The sequence below is a fragment of the Schistocerca serialis genome, chromosome 4 (genome assembly GCF_023864345.2).
Source record: "Schistocerca serialis cubense isolate TAMUIC-IGC-003099 chromosome 4, iqSchSeri2.2, whole genome shotgun sequence".
NCBI lineage: Eukaryota > Metazoa > Arthropoda > Insecta > Orthoptera > Acrididae > Schistocerca > Schistocerca serialis.
The window spans coordinates 755,589,081-755,608,178 of NC_064641.1; the positions used below are offsets into that span (position 1 = coordinate 755,589,081).

Sequence of the window (19,098 nt, forward strand, 5' to 3'; positions counted from 1 at the left end):
TAAAGGATCCTTCTTTCTATGTATTCGCAATACATTACATTTGTCTATGTTAAGGGTCAGTTGCCACTCCCTGCACCAAGTGCCTATCCGCTGCAGATCTTCCTGCATTTCGCTACAATTTTCTAATGCTGCAACTTCTCTGTATACTACAGCATCATCCGCGAAAAACCGCATGGAACTTCCGACACGTTGAGGAAGAAATCATATTAATAGGACGTGAGTCCTGAAACCCTTCATCTCCATGTTAGAGTTAAGTTTCTATAGATCTCATTTCACTTCTCTTCATAATCACAGTAAACATGAGAAACGGCCAGAAAGAGAACGTATAAGCATTACAGAAAACGCTTTCTTATATGGAATGCATAGCATACCTCCTTGTTTACATTATGGAACATTTTACTCTTCGCAATTCCCTCCACTAGAATGATACATGTATCAACCCGCCGTCGCACTGAATCCCTGTTGCTCTGGTATAGCCGGCCGGTGTGGCCGAGCGGTTCTAGGCGCTTCAGTCTGGAACAGCGCGACCACTACGTTCGCAGGTTCGAATCCTGCCTCGGGCATGGATGTGCGTGATGTCCTTAGGTTAGTTAGGTTTAAGTAGTTCTAAGTTCTAGGGGACTGATGACCTCTGATGTTAAGTCCCATAGTGCTCAGACCCATTTGAACCATTTTTTTGCTCTGGTGTATCCTTCGAGAATTGCATATTATTTCGCAGCCTTCAGCAATATGGGCACGAAGACTCTGTACATCTTGTACCGGACTACACAAGAAATTTCAAATGCCTCCGAAACGCTAGTGGGTTTAGCTATGGAGAGCGCTGAGGTCGAGGAATTGGTCTACATCTACCTATCCATCCGTCACGGGATATGTTATTTAGAAGCACATAAGCATTAACTGAAATGATAAGAAAAGCCACCGTGCAAGAAGTATATGTTTTGTCGCACAGCTAAAGGCACATGTTCGAGCAGAAGAGGCGGAGCATTCTTTAAGAAACCATGCCAAGTTTCTGCGTGGGGCCTGGGCGGAAGAATATGATGCCGCAGTGTCACCAACAATGCCGTCCGAAACGTTGACAGAAAATCTTCGTTGATGACATGATTCTGCATAGATGTACCACTGCATCAGAGATTCAATGCGACAGGGGGTTGACACATGTATTCTTGTTAACGAAGGCCATTTTCAACATCTCATTTAGGACAGAGTTTCATACTGTCACCAAGAGCGTATTTTGAACATTTCACGAAAAACAGAGTTTCATATAATGTTGACACTTTCTGTTTCGGTGTGTTTTCCGAAATTCATGTGACTATGAAGATAAGTAGAAAATCAGCTCTATCATGGAAAGGAAGTGTTTGCGGACTAATATCAATGTAATACATATCCTTCCTCTGTGTGTGGGGAATGATTCCTGAAACTTAGGATGTAGCTTTTTGTTGTGTCCTGTATACATAATCCCACCGGATAGGAAAAATCAAGCCGGCCGGGGTGGCCGAGCGGTTTTAGGCGCTACAGTCTAGAACCGCGCGACCGCTACGGTCGCAGGTTCGAATCCTGCTTCTGGAATGGATGTGTGTGATGTCCTTAGGTTAGTTAGGTTTAAGTAGTTCTAAGTTATAGGGGACTGATGACCTCAGAAGTGAAGTCTCATAGTGTTCAGAGCCATTTAGGAAAAATCGATCACCTCCAGCATGATGCCAATACCGTATGACACTGCCTCTGGCCTTGATAATGCCCTACATAAGGCCAGGAAGAGAGTCCACAATTTTCTTTAGGTATGTCATATCCAACTGTAGCTATCCACATGATTGGACCTTGTACACCCACCATACTGTGGGGGCGCTGACTGTCACATTTGGCCCGCTGTTCTTAACAGTCCCAGACATTTCCTATGAGATTTTCGGCTTACTTAGCGAGGCTGCTGAGGTGCGATTGAGTACCTGAGTGTCTGTCAAATGAGGAACGCATGCGCGTGGCCCAATGAATACGGCTGTTGTCGTCTTGGAAGAGAGGGATATTCACGGCGTACTCACCACGAAAATAAACAAGAATGAGCTGCAGTTGATCACCGGGAATGATGGAGCAAATTTCCTGATTCGCGTTCGCGACAATCTGAATGAATGAGCTTAAGAAATCGTACGAAGACAACTACCCAAAATATCTCAGAACCACCTCTCCTCTCAACTACACCCTCAGTGCACTGCGGGTTAAACGCCTCGCATCATCTGAAAAGAGGCAAAATCACAACTCCTTGGACACACTGCATACCTCCAGACAACTACTGTCCGGTTTACGTTGTTTAGGCCCTTTCAGGGCGCGCAGAAATATGTGCCGCTATAAGCAATGGCCTTTTAAGAGATATCCGACTCCAAATTGCCATCGCATGCAGCTCGCTTCATAACGGTCGCTAGGAAACTGGTTGAGATGGACGCGCAGTCTCTGATTTCAAGAATCCTAGTCGAGTTTGAAATTGATTGTTATCATTGGGAAGGTGTGACGCTCTTCTCCAATCCGTGGCGCTTAGGATCTTTTCACGAACACTGTTCTCACAAAGAGACGTCGCGGTGAGTTGTACAACATTCCCTGTCGACGCATTCGACACTCCACGTTGTTACAACAACAAATCGGGCAACTATATTTACGGTGTGATCAGGGGCACTTCCGAGCACGATAGCTCCTTTCTGCAATGACATAACATACAAGTACATTAAGAAATATTTAGAAGGCTATACATAGAGCCTATTTACTTTAAGCCTGGTGTCTTGTTTTCTTTCCACTTTCCTTCATTAGATACGACTTTTTCACTGTTGAAACAATTTTAGTCTACTTACATCTTTATTTATGAAGAACGTAGGATTTTTCTTTTACTCTCATGTTCAGAAAAAACGGAACACCTTGAACGACTAGAGATAGTACGTTCATAAATGCTCAAATGTGTGTGAATTTCTAAGAGGCCAAACTGCTGAGGTCATCGGTCCCTAGACTTACACACTATTTAAATTAACTTAAACTGACTTATGCTAAGAACAACACACACACTCATGGCCGAGGGAGGACTCGAACCTTCGGCGGGAGGGGCCACGCATTCAGTGACATGGCGCCTCTAATTGCGCGGCCAATCCGCGCGGCTAGGACTTTCATGGCTCAAATGGCTCTGAGCACTATGCGACTTAACTTCTGAGGTCATCAGTCGCCTAGAACTTAGAACTAATTAAACCTAACTAACCTAAGGACATCACACACATCCATGCCCGAGGCAGGATTCGAACCTGCGGCCGTAGCGGTCACGCGGTTCCAGACTGAAGCGCCTAGAACCGCACAGCCACACCGGCCGGCAGGACTTTCATATTCACAGGATATGTACATTAGTATGTTCTGCAGAAATGACTAGCATTTGAGTCATGTCGGCCCGCGGGTCCAAGGTAAACATCGACATCGCGGAACAACAACACTTACCGATAAAACGTGCCTGCTGTTCTCGTTGACGCTGTCAGTGTGAATTGAGCAGACGTGCAGGATGCTTGGCAAACTTATTCTGGAACCGTACCGTCAAATCAACGACGGAAAGAGGCAGCATTATTGGTCTGGGAGAATCCGGGAAATTGCTACTCGTGTGGAACGAAGTGTTTCAGCAGTGCAACGGGTGAAGCGCTGTGACCCAGTGCCAACCACCACAGATGAACTTCGGAACCAGGTGAACGCACCATGGATGGCTATACCACAGGAGGCCATTCGCGCGTTATACGCGTCGATGTCATCAGGCATGGAACAATTTATCAGGATCCATGGCGGATCCCGTGCCTACTAGAAATGGGACAGATACTGAACCAAGGTGACTGAGATGCTAATCGTTTCTGCACAATATACTAACGTATGTATACGTCCTGTGAATATGAACGTCCTGTCTCTAATCGTTCAAGCCGTTCTATTTTTTTGTTCTGAACATGAATGTAATTTATTCTTTGTTTCATCGCCTCAGTTGTATATTTTTTATGACTGGTTTCGATCAATATTTTATCATCTTCACATGTATGTAGTTTCTAACCACGATCAACTCTTGTGTCTAGAATACTGTATTCTGTAGTAGAGTCAGTGAAAGAAGATTCCTACAGCTGTGAGCACTGTTGTCAACTTTCATCTGAACCGAACGACTGCAGACGAAAACAATAGCCGACTATGCCGACTATGAAGCTGTGGCAACACCGAGACGTTGGCGTAGAGACGTATGGAAATCACGTTGCATGCGGGTTCAGGTAGACGCACCAGACGCCTTTCCCAAGCCCACTGTAACTCTCAAGGATCTTCTTCCGCCGACTCATTGTTAATACAAGAATGGAATGTAGTTGGGAAATTTTATGTGTGACATTTTGATGTTTAGTACATTGTGGATAGGATGGGCCACGTATGCGACTACATAGATTTGAAGATCATCGTAACTACGAGGGTGAGTCAAATGACAACGTTAAATATTTTTAAAAATATTTTTTATTGTGCATAAGTGGTACAAAGCTGTATCACTTTTCTACATAATCTCCCCAGACGCTCAATGCAAGTCCTCCAGCGCTTACAAAGTGCATAAATTCCTTTAGAAAAAAATTCTTTTGGTAGTTCGCGCAACCACTCGTGCAGCGCGTCGCGTACCTCTTCATCAGGACACAACCTCTTTCCTCCCATTGCGACTTCGAGTGGTCCAAACATATGGAAATCACTTGGGGCAAGGTCTGGTGAGTATGGTGGATGAGGAAGACATTCAAAATGCAGGTCTGTGATTGTTGCAGCTGTTGTACGGGCAGTGTGGGGCCTTGCATTGCCATGTTGCAAAAGGACACCTGCTGACTGCAATCCAGCTTCGCTTTGATTTGATTGCAGGCCGCAGATGATTTTTTAGGAAATCTGTGTACGATGTCCTGCTGACAGTGTTCCCTCTAGGCATGAAATGATCCAGAATGACGCCTTTTTCGTCCCAAAAGAGAGCCAGCATAACCTTTCCTGCTGATGGTTCTGTTCGAAACTTCTTTGGTTTTGGTGATCAGGAATGACGCCATTCCTTGCTCGCTCTCTTCGTTTCCGGTCGATGGAAGTGAACCCAGGTTTCGTCCCCAGTAACGATTCTTGCAGGGAAGCCATCACCTTCTCGTTCAAAGCGCCGAAGAAGTTCCTTCACAAGCATCAACACATCGTTCTCTCATTTCAGGAGTCAGCTGCCGTGGCAACCATCTTGCAGACACTTTGTGACACTGGAGCACATCATGCACAATGTGGTGTGCTGACCCATGACTAATCTGTAAACATGCTGCAATGTCATTCAGTGTCACTCGGCGGTTTTTCTTCACTATGGCTTCAACTGCTGCAATGTTCTGTGGAGTCACAACTCCTTGTGCCTGACCTGGACGAGGAGCATCTTCCACTTCCTACTCCATTCGTAGACTTGCTGCTGTGACAAACATGCATCACCGTACTGAACCTTCGTTCGTCCATGAATTTCAATAGGTTTCACACCTACGCTACGCAAAAACCGAATAACAGAACTCTGTTCTTCCCTGGTGCAAGTCGCAAGTGGGGCGGCCATCTTTATACTGATACTGCGACGGGATGTGTGCATCTGAACTATGCTGCCACCTACAGGCCATTCTGCACACTGTTTGTAGCACGCTTACCAACTTACAGGATAACGGCGCGAAATTTCGATTTATTATTATAAGTTTAAGGTTTTTATTTGACTCGTCCTTGTAGTAATCTAAACAAATGAATGTTCAACTGAGACGATGAAGTAAAGGATAAATTAAAACCTCGACAACGTTGTGGAATCTCTTGTCATGTATGTATCGTTAACAGTAGGCTTCTTTTTCTCTGTCCGGTTATTGTAAAATCCATGTAACTATTTACATTCATAAAATTGGTCTCTTTTCTGGGAGAACACTCATAGGGAAAATAATTCTAGAATTCTGCCTGTTTGCAAATCTAAGAATAGTAATTGCTGTAAGACGCTTTGAGTCCAATGACGGGATTATGCCAGCAATATATGAATAATTTGCAGGCCTTTCCTCAATCACGCTTCAGTGATGGAACCTACAAGCTGGAAAAACATTAGACATCGCTTCGACACAGCTGTGCGGCGCTCACCCGGAAGGACTGCTTGAGGCCGCCGTTGTCGGCGATGTTCTCGCCCTGCGTCATGCGGCCGTTGACGAAGAGGCCCACCTCGTCCAGCTTGTAGCGCGAGTACTGGTCGATGATGCACTGCGCGCGCTCGCGGAAGGCGCGCACCGTGGCGTTGTTCCACCACTGCATCATGTTGCCGTCCTTGTCGAACTGCCGGCCTGCAACACAGTTACTGCCGTCAGCCCGGCCACCAGGCGCGTACCAAGTACGTGCAGGGAATCAAACAGGAGTCGAATATTATGTGACGTGGTAACACTCAGCGCGACAAGAAAAACAGATTCAATAGAAGTAGGTCCGGAAAACGATACTTTCTGAGGTTTCATCTACATCTGCATCTGCATCTATATCTACATGGATACTCTGCAAATCTTATCTTAGAAGCTGGATTAAGAAAACAGAAACCTACATCTACATCTACATCTACATGATTACTCTGCAATTCACATCTAAGTGCTTGGCACAGGGTTCATCGAACCACAATCATACTACCTCTCTACAATTCCACTCCCAAACAGCGCGCGGGAAAAACGAACACCTAAACCTTTCTGTTCGAGCTCTGATTTCTCTTATTTTATTTTGATGATCATTCCTACCTATGTAGGTTGGACTCAACAAAATATTTTCGCATTCGAAAGAGAAAGTTGGTGACTGAAATTTCGTAAATAGATCTCTCCGCGACGAAAAACGTCTTTGCTTTAATGACTTCCATCCCAACCCGCGTATCATATCTGCCACACTCTCTCCCCTATTACGTGATAATACAAAACGCGCTGCCCTTTTTTGCACCCTTTCGATGTCCTCCGTCAATCCCACCTGGTAAGGATCCCACACCGCGCAGCAATATTCTAACAGAGGACGAACGAGTGTAGTGTAAGCTGTCTCTTTAGTTGACTTGTTGCATCTTCTAAGTGTACTGCCAATGAAACGCAACCGTTGGCTCGTTTCCCCCACAATATTATCTGTGTGGTCTTTCCAACTGAAGTTGATCGTAATTTTAACACCCAGGTACTTAGTTGAATTGACAGCCTTGAGAATTTATCGAGTAATCGAATTCCAACGGATTTCTTTTGGAACTCATGTGGATCACCTCACACTTTTCGTTATTTAGCGTCAACTGCCACCTGCCTCACCATACAGCAATCTTTTCTAAATCGCTTTGCAACTGATACTGGTCTTCGGATGACCTTGCTAGACGGTAAATTACAGCATCATCTGCGAACAACCTAAGAGAACTGCTCAGATTGTCACCCAGGTCATTTATATAGATCAGGAACAGCAGAGGTCCCAGGACGCTTCCCTGGGGAACACCTGATATCACTTCAGTTTTACTCGATGATTTGCCGTCTATTACTACGAATTGCGACCTTCCTGACAGAAAATCACGAATCCAGTCGCACAACTGAGACGATACCCCATAGGCCCGCAGCTTGATTAGAAGTCGCTTGTGAGGAACGGTGTCAAAAGCTTTCCGGAAATCTAGAAATACGGAATCAACTTGAGATCCCCTGTCGATAGCGGTCATTACTTCGTGCGAATAAAGAGCTAGCTGCGTTGCACAAGAACGATGTTTTCTGAATCCATGCTGATTATGTATCAATAGATCGTTCCCTTCGAGGTGATTTATAATGTTTGAATACAGTATATGCTCCAAAACCCTACTGCAAACCGACGTCAATGATATAGGTCTGCAGTTAGATGGATTACTCTTACTACCCTTCTTAAACACTGGTGCGACCTGCGCAATTTTCCAATCTGTAGGTACAGATCTATCGGTGAGCGAGCGATTGTATATGATCGTTAAGTAGGGATCAGTGTAATCTGAAAGGAACCTAATCGGTATACAATCTGGACCTGAAGACTTGCCCCTATCAAGCGATTTGAGTTGCTTCGCAACCCCTAAGGTATCTACTTCTAAGAAACTCATGCTAGCATATGTTCGTGTTTCAAATTCTGGAATATTCCATTTGTCTTCCCTGGTGAAGGAATTTCGGAAAACTGCGTTCAAAAACTCCGCTTTAGCGACACAGTCGTCGGTAACAGTACCATCGGCACTGCGCTGCGAAGGTATTGACTGCGTCTTGCCGCTTGTGTACTTTACACATGTCCAGGATTTCTTCGGGTTTTCTACCAAATTTCGAGACAATGTTTCGTTGTGGAACCTGTTAAAGGCATCTCGCATTCAATAGAAGTGGGTCCGGAAACCGATACTTTCTGAGGTTTCATCTACATCTGCATCTGCATCTATATCTACATGGATACTCTGCAAATCTTATCTTCTTATCTACGTTTCTAGCATTTGTAGACTTAGAGAAAGCTTTTGACAATGTTGGCTGGAATATTCTGCTTCAAATTCTGAAGGTGGCAGGAGTAAAATACAGGGAGAGAAAGGCTATTTACAATTTGTACAGAAACCAGATAGCATTTATAAGAGTCGAGGAACATGAAAGGGAAGCAGTGGTTGGGAAGGGAGTGAGACAGGGTTGTAGCCTATCCCCGATGTTATTCAATCTGTATATTGAGATAGCAGTAAAGGAAACAAAAGAAAAATTCGGAGTAGGTATTAAAATACATGGAGAAGAAATAAAAACTTTAAGGTTCGCCGATGACATTGTAATTCTGTCAGAGACAGCAAAGGACTTGGAAGAGCAGTTGAACGGAATGTACAGTGTCTTGAAAGGAGGATATAAGATGAACATCAACAAAAGCAAAACGAGGATAATGGAATGTAGGCGAGTTAACTCGGGTGATGCTGAGGGAATTAGATTAGGAAATGAGACACTTAAAGTAGTAAAGGAGTTTTACTATTTGGGGAGCAAAATAACTGATGATGGTCGAAGTAGAGAGGATATAAAATGTAGACTGGCAATGGCAATGAAAGCGTTTCTGAAGAAGAGAAATTTGTTAACATCGAGTATAGATTTTAAGTGTCAGGATGTCGTTTCTGAAAGTATTTGTATGGAGCGTAGCCTTGTATGGAAGTGAAACGTGGACGATAAATAGATTGGACAAGAAGAGAATAGTAGGTTTCGAAATGTGGTGCTACAGAAGAATGCTGAAGATTAGATAGGTAGATCACATAACTAATGAGGAGGTATTGAACAGAATTGGGGAGACGAGACGATTGTGGCACTACTTGACTAGAAGAAGGGATCGGTTGGTAGGACATATTCTGAGGCATCAAGGGATTACCAGTTTAGTATTGGAGGGTAGCGTGGAGGGTAAAAAACGTAGAGGGAGACCAAGAGATGAATACACTAAACAGATTCAGAAGGATGTAGGCTGCAGTACGTACTGGCAGATGAAGCAGCTTGCACACAGGATAGAGTAGCATGGAGAGCTGCATCAAACCAGTCTCTGGACTGAAGACCACAACAACAACAACAACTCTGCAAATCACATTTAAGTGCCTGGCAGAGGGTTCATCGAACCACCTTCCCAGTAATTAACTATTATTCCAATCTCGTACAGCGCGCGGAAAAAAACAACACCTACATCTTTCCGTGCGAGCTCCGATTTCGCATATTTTATTATGATGATCATTTCTCACTATGTAGAACTGAGTTAACAAAATATTTTCACATTCAGAGGAGAAAGTTGGTGATTGAAATTTCCGCCGCAACGAAAAACATCTTTTTTTTTTTTTTTAATAGTTTCCACCCCAAATCCTGTATCATGCCCGTGATACGGTCTCACTCCTACTTCGCGATAGTACAAAACATGCTGCTCTTCTTTGAACTTTCTCGATGTACTCATTAATCCCATCTGAAATGCATCCCACAGCGCAGCAGTGCTCCAAAATAGGACCGACAGGCGTAGTGTACGCAGTCTCTTTAGTGGATCTGTTGCACCTTCTAAGTGTTCTGCCAATAAAACCTAGTCTTTGTTCGCCTTCCCCACAACATTTTTATGTGTTTTTTTTCTATTCAAGTTCTTAGTAATTGTAATTCCTAGGTATTTTGTTGAATGTGGCCTTTTGATTTGACTGATTTATCGTGTAACCGAAGTTTAAAGGATTCCTTTTAGCACTCATGTGGATGACCTCACACTTTTCATTACTTAAGGTCAGTTGCCAATCTTCGAACCATACAGCTATCTTTTCTAAACCGATTGTCTTCTGATGACTTTACTAGACGACAAAGGACAGCATCATCTGCAATCAACCTAACACGGCTGTTCAGATTATCCCCGAAATCGTTTATACAGATAAGGAACAGCAAAGGGCCTATAATACTACAAGATACCTTGTGGAACGCCAGAAATCACTTCTGTTTTGCTTGATTACTTTCTGTCAATTACTACGAACTGTGACCTCTCTGACAGGAAATCACGAATCCAGTCACATAACTAAATGTGATACGATACACCATAAACACGCAATTTTACTACAAGCCGCTTTTGTGTTACAATACCAAAAGCCTTCTGGAAATCTAGAAATACGAAATCAATCTGAAATCCTCTGTCAATAGCACTCAACACTGCGTGTGAGTAAAGAGCTAGTTGTGTTTCACGAGAACGACGTTTTCTAAATCCGTGTTGACTGTGTGTCTATAGACTGTTCGTTTCGAGGTAATTCATAATGTTCCACCACAATATATGTTTCAAAATCCTGCTTCATATCGAATGACATGGGCTTGTAATTCAGTGGATTACTCCTGCTGCCTTTCTTGAATACTGGTGTAACCTGTGCAACTTTCCAATCTTTGGGTGCGGATCTTTCGTCGAGCGATCGGTTTTATATATGATTGTTAAGTATGGAGCTATTGCATCAACATACTCTGAAAGGGACCTAACTGGTATACAGTCTGGACCGGAAGACTTGCTTTTGTTAAGTGATTTATTTTGCTTCACTACTCCGAGGATATCTATTTCTACCTTACTCATGTTTCCAGCTGTTCTTGATTCTAATTCTGGAATATTTACTGTGTCTTCTTTGGTGAAGAAATTTCGGAAGGCTATGCTTAGTAACTCTGCTTTGGCAGCACTGTTGTCGGTAGTATTTCCACTGCTATCGAGCAGAGAAAGCATTGATTGTATCTTGCTGCTAGCATACTTCACATACGACCAAAATGTCTTTGGATTTTCAGCCAGGTTTCGAGACAAAGTTTCGTTGTGGAAACTATTATAAGCATCTCGCACTGAAGTTCGCGGTAAATTTGGAGCTCCTGTAAAAGACCGCCAATCTCGGTTTCAGCGCTTGCTCATAGAAGATACTAAATCACACGTGGTTGCGGACATCTCTATAGTCGTTGCATTGGCACTCCGTCACTAGGGTCAATCGGATGTTTTGATATCTTTCTGTATCATATTATTTTAGTTATACATTAGTCTGGGCATTAGGTAGTCAGCAGCCAGTTGCGTGGTTCGAGTTCTAGTGTACTGTATTTTCAGTCGAGTCGCTGTGTTACTGTACAGTAATTTTACTCTCAATACTTCGGTATTGCAATGTCCTCCAGAAGTTACGGGACAGAAGGCCGATGCCTACGACTGAGGCTGGACTATAGACATGGTTTAGTCGACTCAAAGAGTGTTCCGGCGTAACGACAAACGCCGGCACGAAGATCAAGAACGATACGGCAGAGAGGGTTGGGAGACGACATCAGCCAATAGCACGCTGACTAGGATGTCACCACGACAGAAGCGGCATTTACACGAAGAGAATGAAAGGGACGCGACACTTAGCCGCGGCCGCACAAGTGGACCCGGACTAGAAGAGAACACTAGAAGAGCTGTGACTTGTGATCCAATGAACTTTTATGACTAACTTGCATCGGCATTGTACGAGGGTAATCCCAAAAGTAAGGTCTCCTATTTTTTTTATAAGTACATAGACCTGTTTATTTCTACAATGGTTTACATCAGATTACAGCTTGAACATTTAGCTATTTTTCGACATAATCACCATTTCTGTCGATGGATTTTTGTAGACGCTATGGCAGTTTTTGTATGCCCATGTCATACCAGCTCGCCGCCCTGCTGTTCAGAAAGTTATGAACCTCTTCTTTCACCTCGTCGTCGGAGCTGAATCGCTGGGACCACAATTAATGCTAACAGGTACTGTGAGACTGAAAAAATTCAAACGGGCAATTCAGAATGGGAGAAGAGGAATGTTGAGCAAGGGCGTACACATTGTCCATGACAACGCTCGCCCACACATCGCTCGACAAACCTTGCTCTCTTGCAACAGTTCTACCCACCCTATAGTCCTGACTTGGAGCCCAGTGACTATGACCTGTTCCGTAGGTTAAAAGAACATTTGGCAGGAGAGCGATTCAACTCCGACGACGAGGTGAAAGAAGAGGTTCACTACTTTCTCAAAAGCATGGCGGCGAGCTGGTATGACATGGGCATACAAAAACTGCCACAGCGTCTACAAAATAGCATCGACAGAAATGGTGATTATGTCGAAAAACAGCTACACCACTGCCCATTAAAGTTGCTACACCACGAAGATGACGTGCTACAGATGCGAAATTTAACCGACAGGAAGAAGATGATGTGATATGCAAATGATTAGCTTTTCAGAGCATTCACACAAGGCTGCCGCCGGTGACGACACCTACAACGTGCTGACATGAGGAAAGTTTCAAACCGATTTCTCAAACACAAACAGCAGTTGACCGGCGTTCCCTCGTGAAACGTTGTTGTGATGCCTCGTGTAAGGAGGAGGAATGCGTACCATCACGTTGTAGCCTATCGCGATTGCGGTTTATCGTATCGCGACACTGCTGCTCGCGTTGGTCGAGATCCAATGACTGTTAGCAGAATATGGAATCGGTGGGTTCAGGAGCGTAACACAACGCCGTGCTGGATCCCAACGGCCTCGTATCACTAGCAGTCGAGATGACAGGAATCTTATCCGCATGGCTGTAACGGATCGTGCAGCCACATCCCTGAGTCAACAGATGGGGACGTTTGCAAGACAACAACCATCTGCACGAACAGTTCGACGACGTTTGCAGCAGCATGGACTATCAACTCGGAGACCATGGCTGCGGCTACCCTTGACGCTGCATCACAGTTAGGAGCACCTGCGATGGTGTACTCAACGACGAACCTGGGTGCACGAATGGCAAAACGTCATTTTTTCGGATGAATCCAGGTTCTGTTTACAGCATCATGATGGCCGCATCCGTGTTTGGCGACATCGGGGTGAATGCACATTGGAAGCATGTATTCGTCATCGCCACACTGGCGTATCACCCGGCGTGATGGTATGGGGTGCCATTGGTTACACGTCTTGGTCACCTCTTGTTCGCATTGACGGCACTTTGTACAGTGGACGTTGCATTTCAGATGTGTTACGACCCGTGGCTCTACCCTTCATTCGATCCCTGCGAAACCCTACATTTCAGCAGGATAATTCACGACCGCATGTTGCAGGTCCTGTACGGGCCTTTCTGGATACAGAAAATGTTCGACTGCTGCCCTGGCCAGCACATTCTCCAGATCTCTCACCAATTGAAAACGTCTGGTTAATGGTGGCCGAGCAACTGGCTCGTCACAATACATCAGTCACTATCCTTGATGAACTGTGGTATCGTGTTGAAGCTGCATGCGCAGCTGTACCTGTACACGGCATCCAAGCTCTGTTTGGCTCAATGCCCAGGCGTATCAAGGCCGTTATTACGTCAGAGGTGGTGGTTATGGGTACTGATTTCTCAGGATCTATGCACCCAAATTGCGTGAAAATGTAATCACATGTCAGTTCTAATAAAATATATTTGTCCAATGAATACCCGTGTATCACCTGCATTTCTTCTTGGTGTAGCAATTTTAATGGCCAATAGTGTAAATGTTCAAGCTGTAAACTGATGTAAACCATTGTAGAAATAAACAGGTCAATGTACTTACAAAAAAATAGGAGACCTTACTTTTGGGACTACCCTCGTATAAAGCGAAGGACATCGGTTATTTGCATGTCGCCAATTGCTTGCGATCCATCATGTAAAAACTAAAGTTAATTATTGCGAATTTAATTACTGTAATAAACTTCATTAATATGATTTACTTGTATGTCGTCTAGCTATCCGATAAAACAGCTTCCTAGGCACAGTATAAGAGCCGAATAGGCAGGATCCCACAAGGAATTATGCTAGGCATCCACTCTACATCACACAAGTATAATGACAGAAAATAAAAATGTGACAGCATCAAGGACAAGGTCATTTTATTTACAAATGAGGTGACAATTAGTTCGTCATTGTAAAAGTGAATGATAACAAATTCAGACCAAATGAAACACACATGTCACATTGAAGACTGCCCAGACAACTGCATCAATACACAATGTAACCCCCTCTGGCGGCAACACAGACATATATTCTCGCATGCAAACGGTCATAAAGGTGCCGAAATGCATCTGGCGATAGACTGTCCCAAACCTCTTGCGGTTTTTATTGAAATTCGCGCAATGGTTCTTGCAGGCCTTGGAGAACGAGTAAGTTCTCACTTCATCGTGTCCCATATGTGTGGCGAGAGATCTGGTGATCTTGCTGGTCTGGGCAGTTATTGTACACGAAGAAGAGCACGATGAGTCTCAGCATCGGTATGTGGACGTGTATTTTCCTGTTAAAAAGTACATCACGGTCATGTCGAAGAAATAGCAGTAACACGGGATAACAGCCTGTGCAGTGTAGCTGACATCGGTTACTTTACCCTTCAGAAACACCAAATCTGATATCGAGTTGTAAATGAGAGCCCCAACGCCAAGAAGCCGAATCCAAATCCTTCCATCGGATTGCCACAGGGTATAGCTTGATTCATGACTCCAGATCACTCGTTCCCAATCACTCACTATCCAGTGACGTCGCTCTTTATACCTCCTCAAACATCACTTAACACTGAATACAGAAATGTATTGCTTATGAGGAGCTGCCCCACCAGTGAACATACTTTTTAACTCCATATGGACAGTAATTGTGCTAGCTGGACTGCTGGTACGCTTTGGAAGTTACGAAATATTCCTTCGGCTGATTTCATGCCACTTTTTACAACCATCCTTTGCAATGCTCAATGGTTTCTGTCCGTCAGTACTTGTCGTCTACCTGCTATCTGGTCTTGGTTTAGGTGTGGTAGTTCCTCCGATTTTACACTTCGCTGTCACATAACCAACAGTCGACTTGTGCAGCTTTAGAAAGGTTGAAATTTTCATGATAGTTCTGTTACTCAGGTGACATCCAATGACTGGCCCACGTTCGAATTCACCGAGATCTCCTGACTAACCTTCTGTGGAAATGAACAGCAGGATTCCAACACATTTCCATGAGGAACTTTTGGATTTACATCTATATTGATCCACCACACTCTTTGGTGCCACATGCTTACGTTAAATGTTGACTGTGGCTTCCGGCAGTATGTCTATTAATAAAGATTTCACGTTGAAGCATAAACCATGTACACTGCCTTGTAACTTTTTTATTTGCCGCATTGTGTTGAACAAAAGCTTCGAAGGAATGTACAAAGGTATTTCTAGTTCCTATTCCTCAATTCATGAAATTACTCTTCATGATAGTGTTTTGCACAAAAAATGTTCAAATGTGTGTGAATTCCTAAGGGACCAAACTGCTGAGGTCATTGGTCCTTAGAGTTACACCCTACTTAAACGAATTTATGCTAAGAACAACACACACAACCTTGCCCGAGGGAGGACTTGAACCTCTGTTGGGAGAGGCCGTGCAATCTGTGCAATGACGCCTAAGACCACGTGGCCATTCCGCGTGGCGGTGTTGCTCCTCCTTACAAAGTATCCTTTATGTGTGCTGGCGTAAGCTGTCGCCAGCACATCGGTCGGCAAAGATGAAGCGAAGATCGATTAGTAAGCGCTGGATCAAGCGCGCCTATCACAAGAGAGGCCAGAGACACACCCACAAGCAACATACCGCCAACGCCCTCTCTACAGCATGTATTTAGGCCGCCGCTGCTCACCAGAGAGCCTCACTCACTCACTCACTTAGGTACACACTCAGTCATACTATTTGGCGTCTGACAGTTTACTTGTGGAGAGGGTTTAGTTCATCACAGGCTATGGCAGTACACAGCGACCAGATTAGTGACTACAGTGGGACTAGTTTAACTCAACCAGAATTGTATTTTACATCAGTCTGCAAGAGAACCACTTCTAATGAGCTTGTACCACAACACATGGACTCTATTCAAATTAATTAAAGTTTCCAGTTCATGTCAATAAAGAACTGTATTAATTCACATGTGCATTTGTGTTGCAGAGAGAGGATACCAGGATAACAGCTACCCATAACATTATCCTCCCCTTTGCTTCTTTGTGGTACAAGGCTCTACATTAGGTCTGATGGTGGTAGTTTCATGAACTTGTACCTCTTTGAGTGGCCATCTTGGCTATGTCATTGACTGTTTCAATACATTTAATTTCCGCTTATCACTAGAGCGGCCTAAATTTTAACCTTCTTCTAAAGATACTTGGTTCCTTTAGTTGCTTTTATTATATCGTATTTCTGTACTGAATACTGCAATCAGGATAGTTGATACAGCCGTATAATAGCTGGGAGGAGGTAACAGGAGGTATCCAACCCAGCTTCAGCAGAGAAATGACGAAGATCCCAAAACAGATGTCAGGAGACAGATTTGGGTCCATGCTTGGTGTACGCTGGAGACTTCACTTAATTTACACTGCTAAGTTAAAGAAGTAGCAACACATGGACTCTATTCAAATTAATTAAAGTTTCCAGTTCATGTAAATAAAGAACTGTATTAATTCACATGTGCATTTGTGTTGCAGAGAGAGGATACCAGGATAACAGCCACCCATAACATTATCCTCTCCCTTGCTTCTTTGTGGTACAAGGCTCTACATTAGGTCTCACGGTGGTAGTTTCATGAACTTGTACCTCTTTGAGTGGCCATCTTGGCTATGTCATTGACTGTTTCAATACATTTAATTTATATATATATATATATATATATATATATATATATATATATATATATATATATACTGATGAGCCTAAACAATATGACCATCTGCTTTCACAACGTGTTGGTCCACATTCGGAAAGAAATATTGCAGCGATTCCGTGTGTCATGGATTCGATAAGATTATGGTAGGTTTCCGGGCGTATGTGGCACGAGATATCTAAGTGCAGTTTCTGGAAATCCCATAAATTAAGGGCCGGTAGTTTGTGGACGCGAAACTGTCGCCCGATAGCATCCTAGATGTGTTCATCATTCAGGCGAATTCGGTAGCCAAGACATCAATGTGAGTTCACTATAATCCTCGTCAAAACATTATCTCAGGATTATGGTCTTGTAAGATGAACCATTATCTTGCTGGCGGATGCAGCCACCTCGGGCAAGAGAGCAAGCATGAAGGATGAAGAGGGTCTGCAACAGTATTCACATAGTCCACTGACTGCTGTCTTGGTGCCTTGGATTATTACCATAGGACCCATGGAGGTCTAGGTGAACGTCTCCAACAGCATTGTAATGACCCCACCAGCCGACATCCATGGTGCGATGCATGTCGCAAACGCTCGTTCGCTTGGCTGACACTGCACCCGGACACGACCATCAACCTGGTGTATCGAGAATCGTGATTCATCTGACCTGGTGAGAAGTTTCGATAGATCCATGGTCCAATTTCGATGATCACGTTCCCACTGCAATCGTAATTCACGATTTCACTGTGTGAACATGGGAGGACGTACAGCTTGCCTGCTACGAATCGCCATGCCCAACAATGTGCAATGAACAGTGCTCCAAACACTAATGCCCGCACCGACGATGTCCTCTGTCGTGAGACCTGTTCTGCTTTACAGATCTGGCAACGCTCCGTCCTCCATATTGTGTGAACGGACGTGGGCGCCCCACGCGACCATTTCCCATAGAGGCTCACTATAGTTGCATGCAAACAGCCGAGTAACTTCCGCGTTCCTAGATGCTCGTTCCAAGGCTCTCGGCCTTCCTTTGTTTAAAGAAGCTAATGCCAGTGGATTTCCCCATTTGCGTCTCTCACCATCGCTACGATGATTCCCCATTCGTTCCTTCGCCACTTGCATACATCCCTTACCGCGTCACGTGTCCCATGCCTCTAAGCAGAATTCAGCCTCGCAGCGGGCAGTGGTCATAGTGTTTTCGGCTGTCATTGCAGTCCGCCTTAGCACTTCTTGTCCGCTGTTCTTTGCGCCACAAACGCGCTACTCAGTTGACGACCTACCCTTGTCGTCAAACCCGTGCGTGATCTCGTGGCCGATGACAACTCCGATGCCGCCGTAGTTGAGCGACTTCGGGAAGTGCTGGCTGTAGAACAACGGCTGCAAGATGCCCGCCGGAAACACTGAAACACAGAAAATACTTCCTTGAGAAGTGCTCTCAGTCTAGGATTGCAGCGCAGGTCGCTATCTGAAACATCGCGGAAAACTTGTATCGAATTCCTACCACACACTTTTAGCTGTTGTACAAGTGATGTAGATTGTATCATTTAACGTATGAACAAATGAGCCGAAGAAGTCCGTTTGCGTTTTAGGAGGAAAACAAAATCGACTCATATTTTTAACTCTCTAATTAATATTGATGTTACTTACGTATGTAATTAAAAGCTCTTCCATATGACGACCAGCAGGTTCGCTCCACAGATTTTATCTGCTCCGTCAGATATAAAGTACACTCCTGGAAATGGAAAAAAGAACACATTGACACCGGTGTGTCAGACCCACCATACTTGCTCCGGACACTGCGAGAGGGCTGTGCAAGCATTGATCACACGCACGGCACAGCGGACACACCAGGAACCGCGGTGTTGGCCGTCGAATGGCGCTAGCTGCGCAGCATTTGTGCACCGCCGCCGTCAGTGTCAGCCAGTTTGCCGTGGCATACGGAGCTCCATCGCAGTCTTTAACACTGGTAGCATGCCGCGACAGCGTGGACGTGAACCGTATGTGCAGTTGACGGACTTTGAGCGAGGGC

At 44.4% G+C, this 19,098-nt stretch overlaps 1 protein-coding gene across 1 annotated transcript in view; it reads right to left on the reverse strand.

The window, feature by feature from the left end:
- Positions 1–19,098, reverse strand: part of LOC126473299 (neprilysin-1-like) — a 548,467-nt gene that overhangs the window by 10,890 nt on the left and 518,479 nt on the right. The window contains exons 11-12 of the mRNA XM_050100269.1: positions 18,350–18,469; positions 6,124–6,320 (exon numbers count right to left, since the gene is read on the reverse strand). Coding sequence (XP_049956226.1) covers positions 6,124–6,320; positions 18,350–18,469 — 317 coding nt within the window. The remainder of the gene's footprint in view (positions 1–6,123; positions 6,321–18,349; positions 18,470–19,098) is intronic.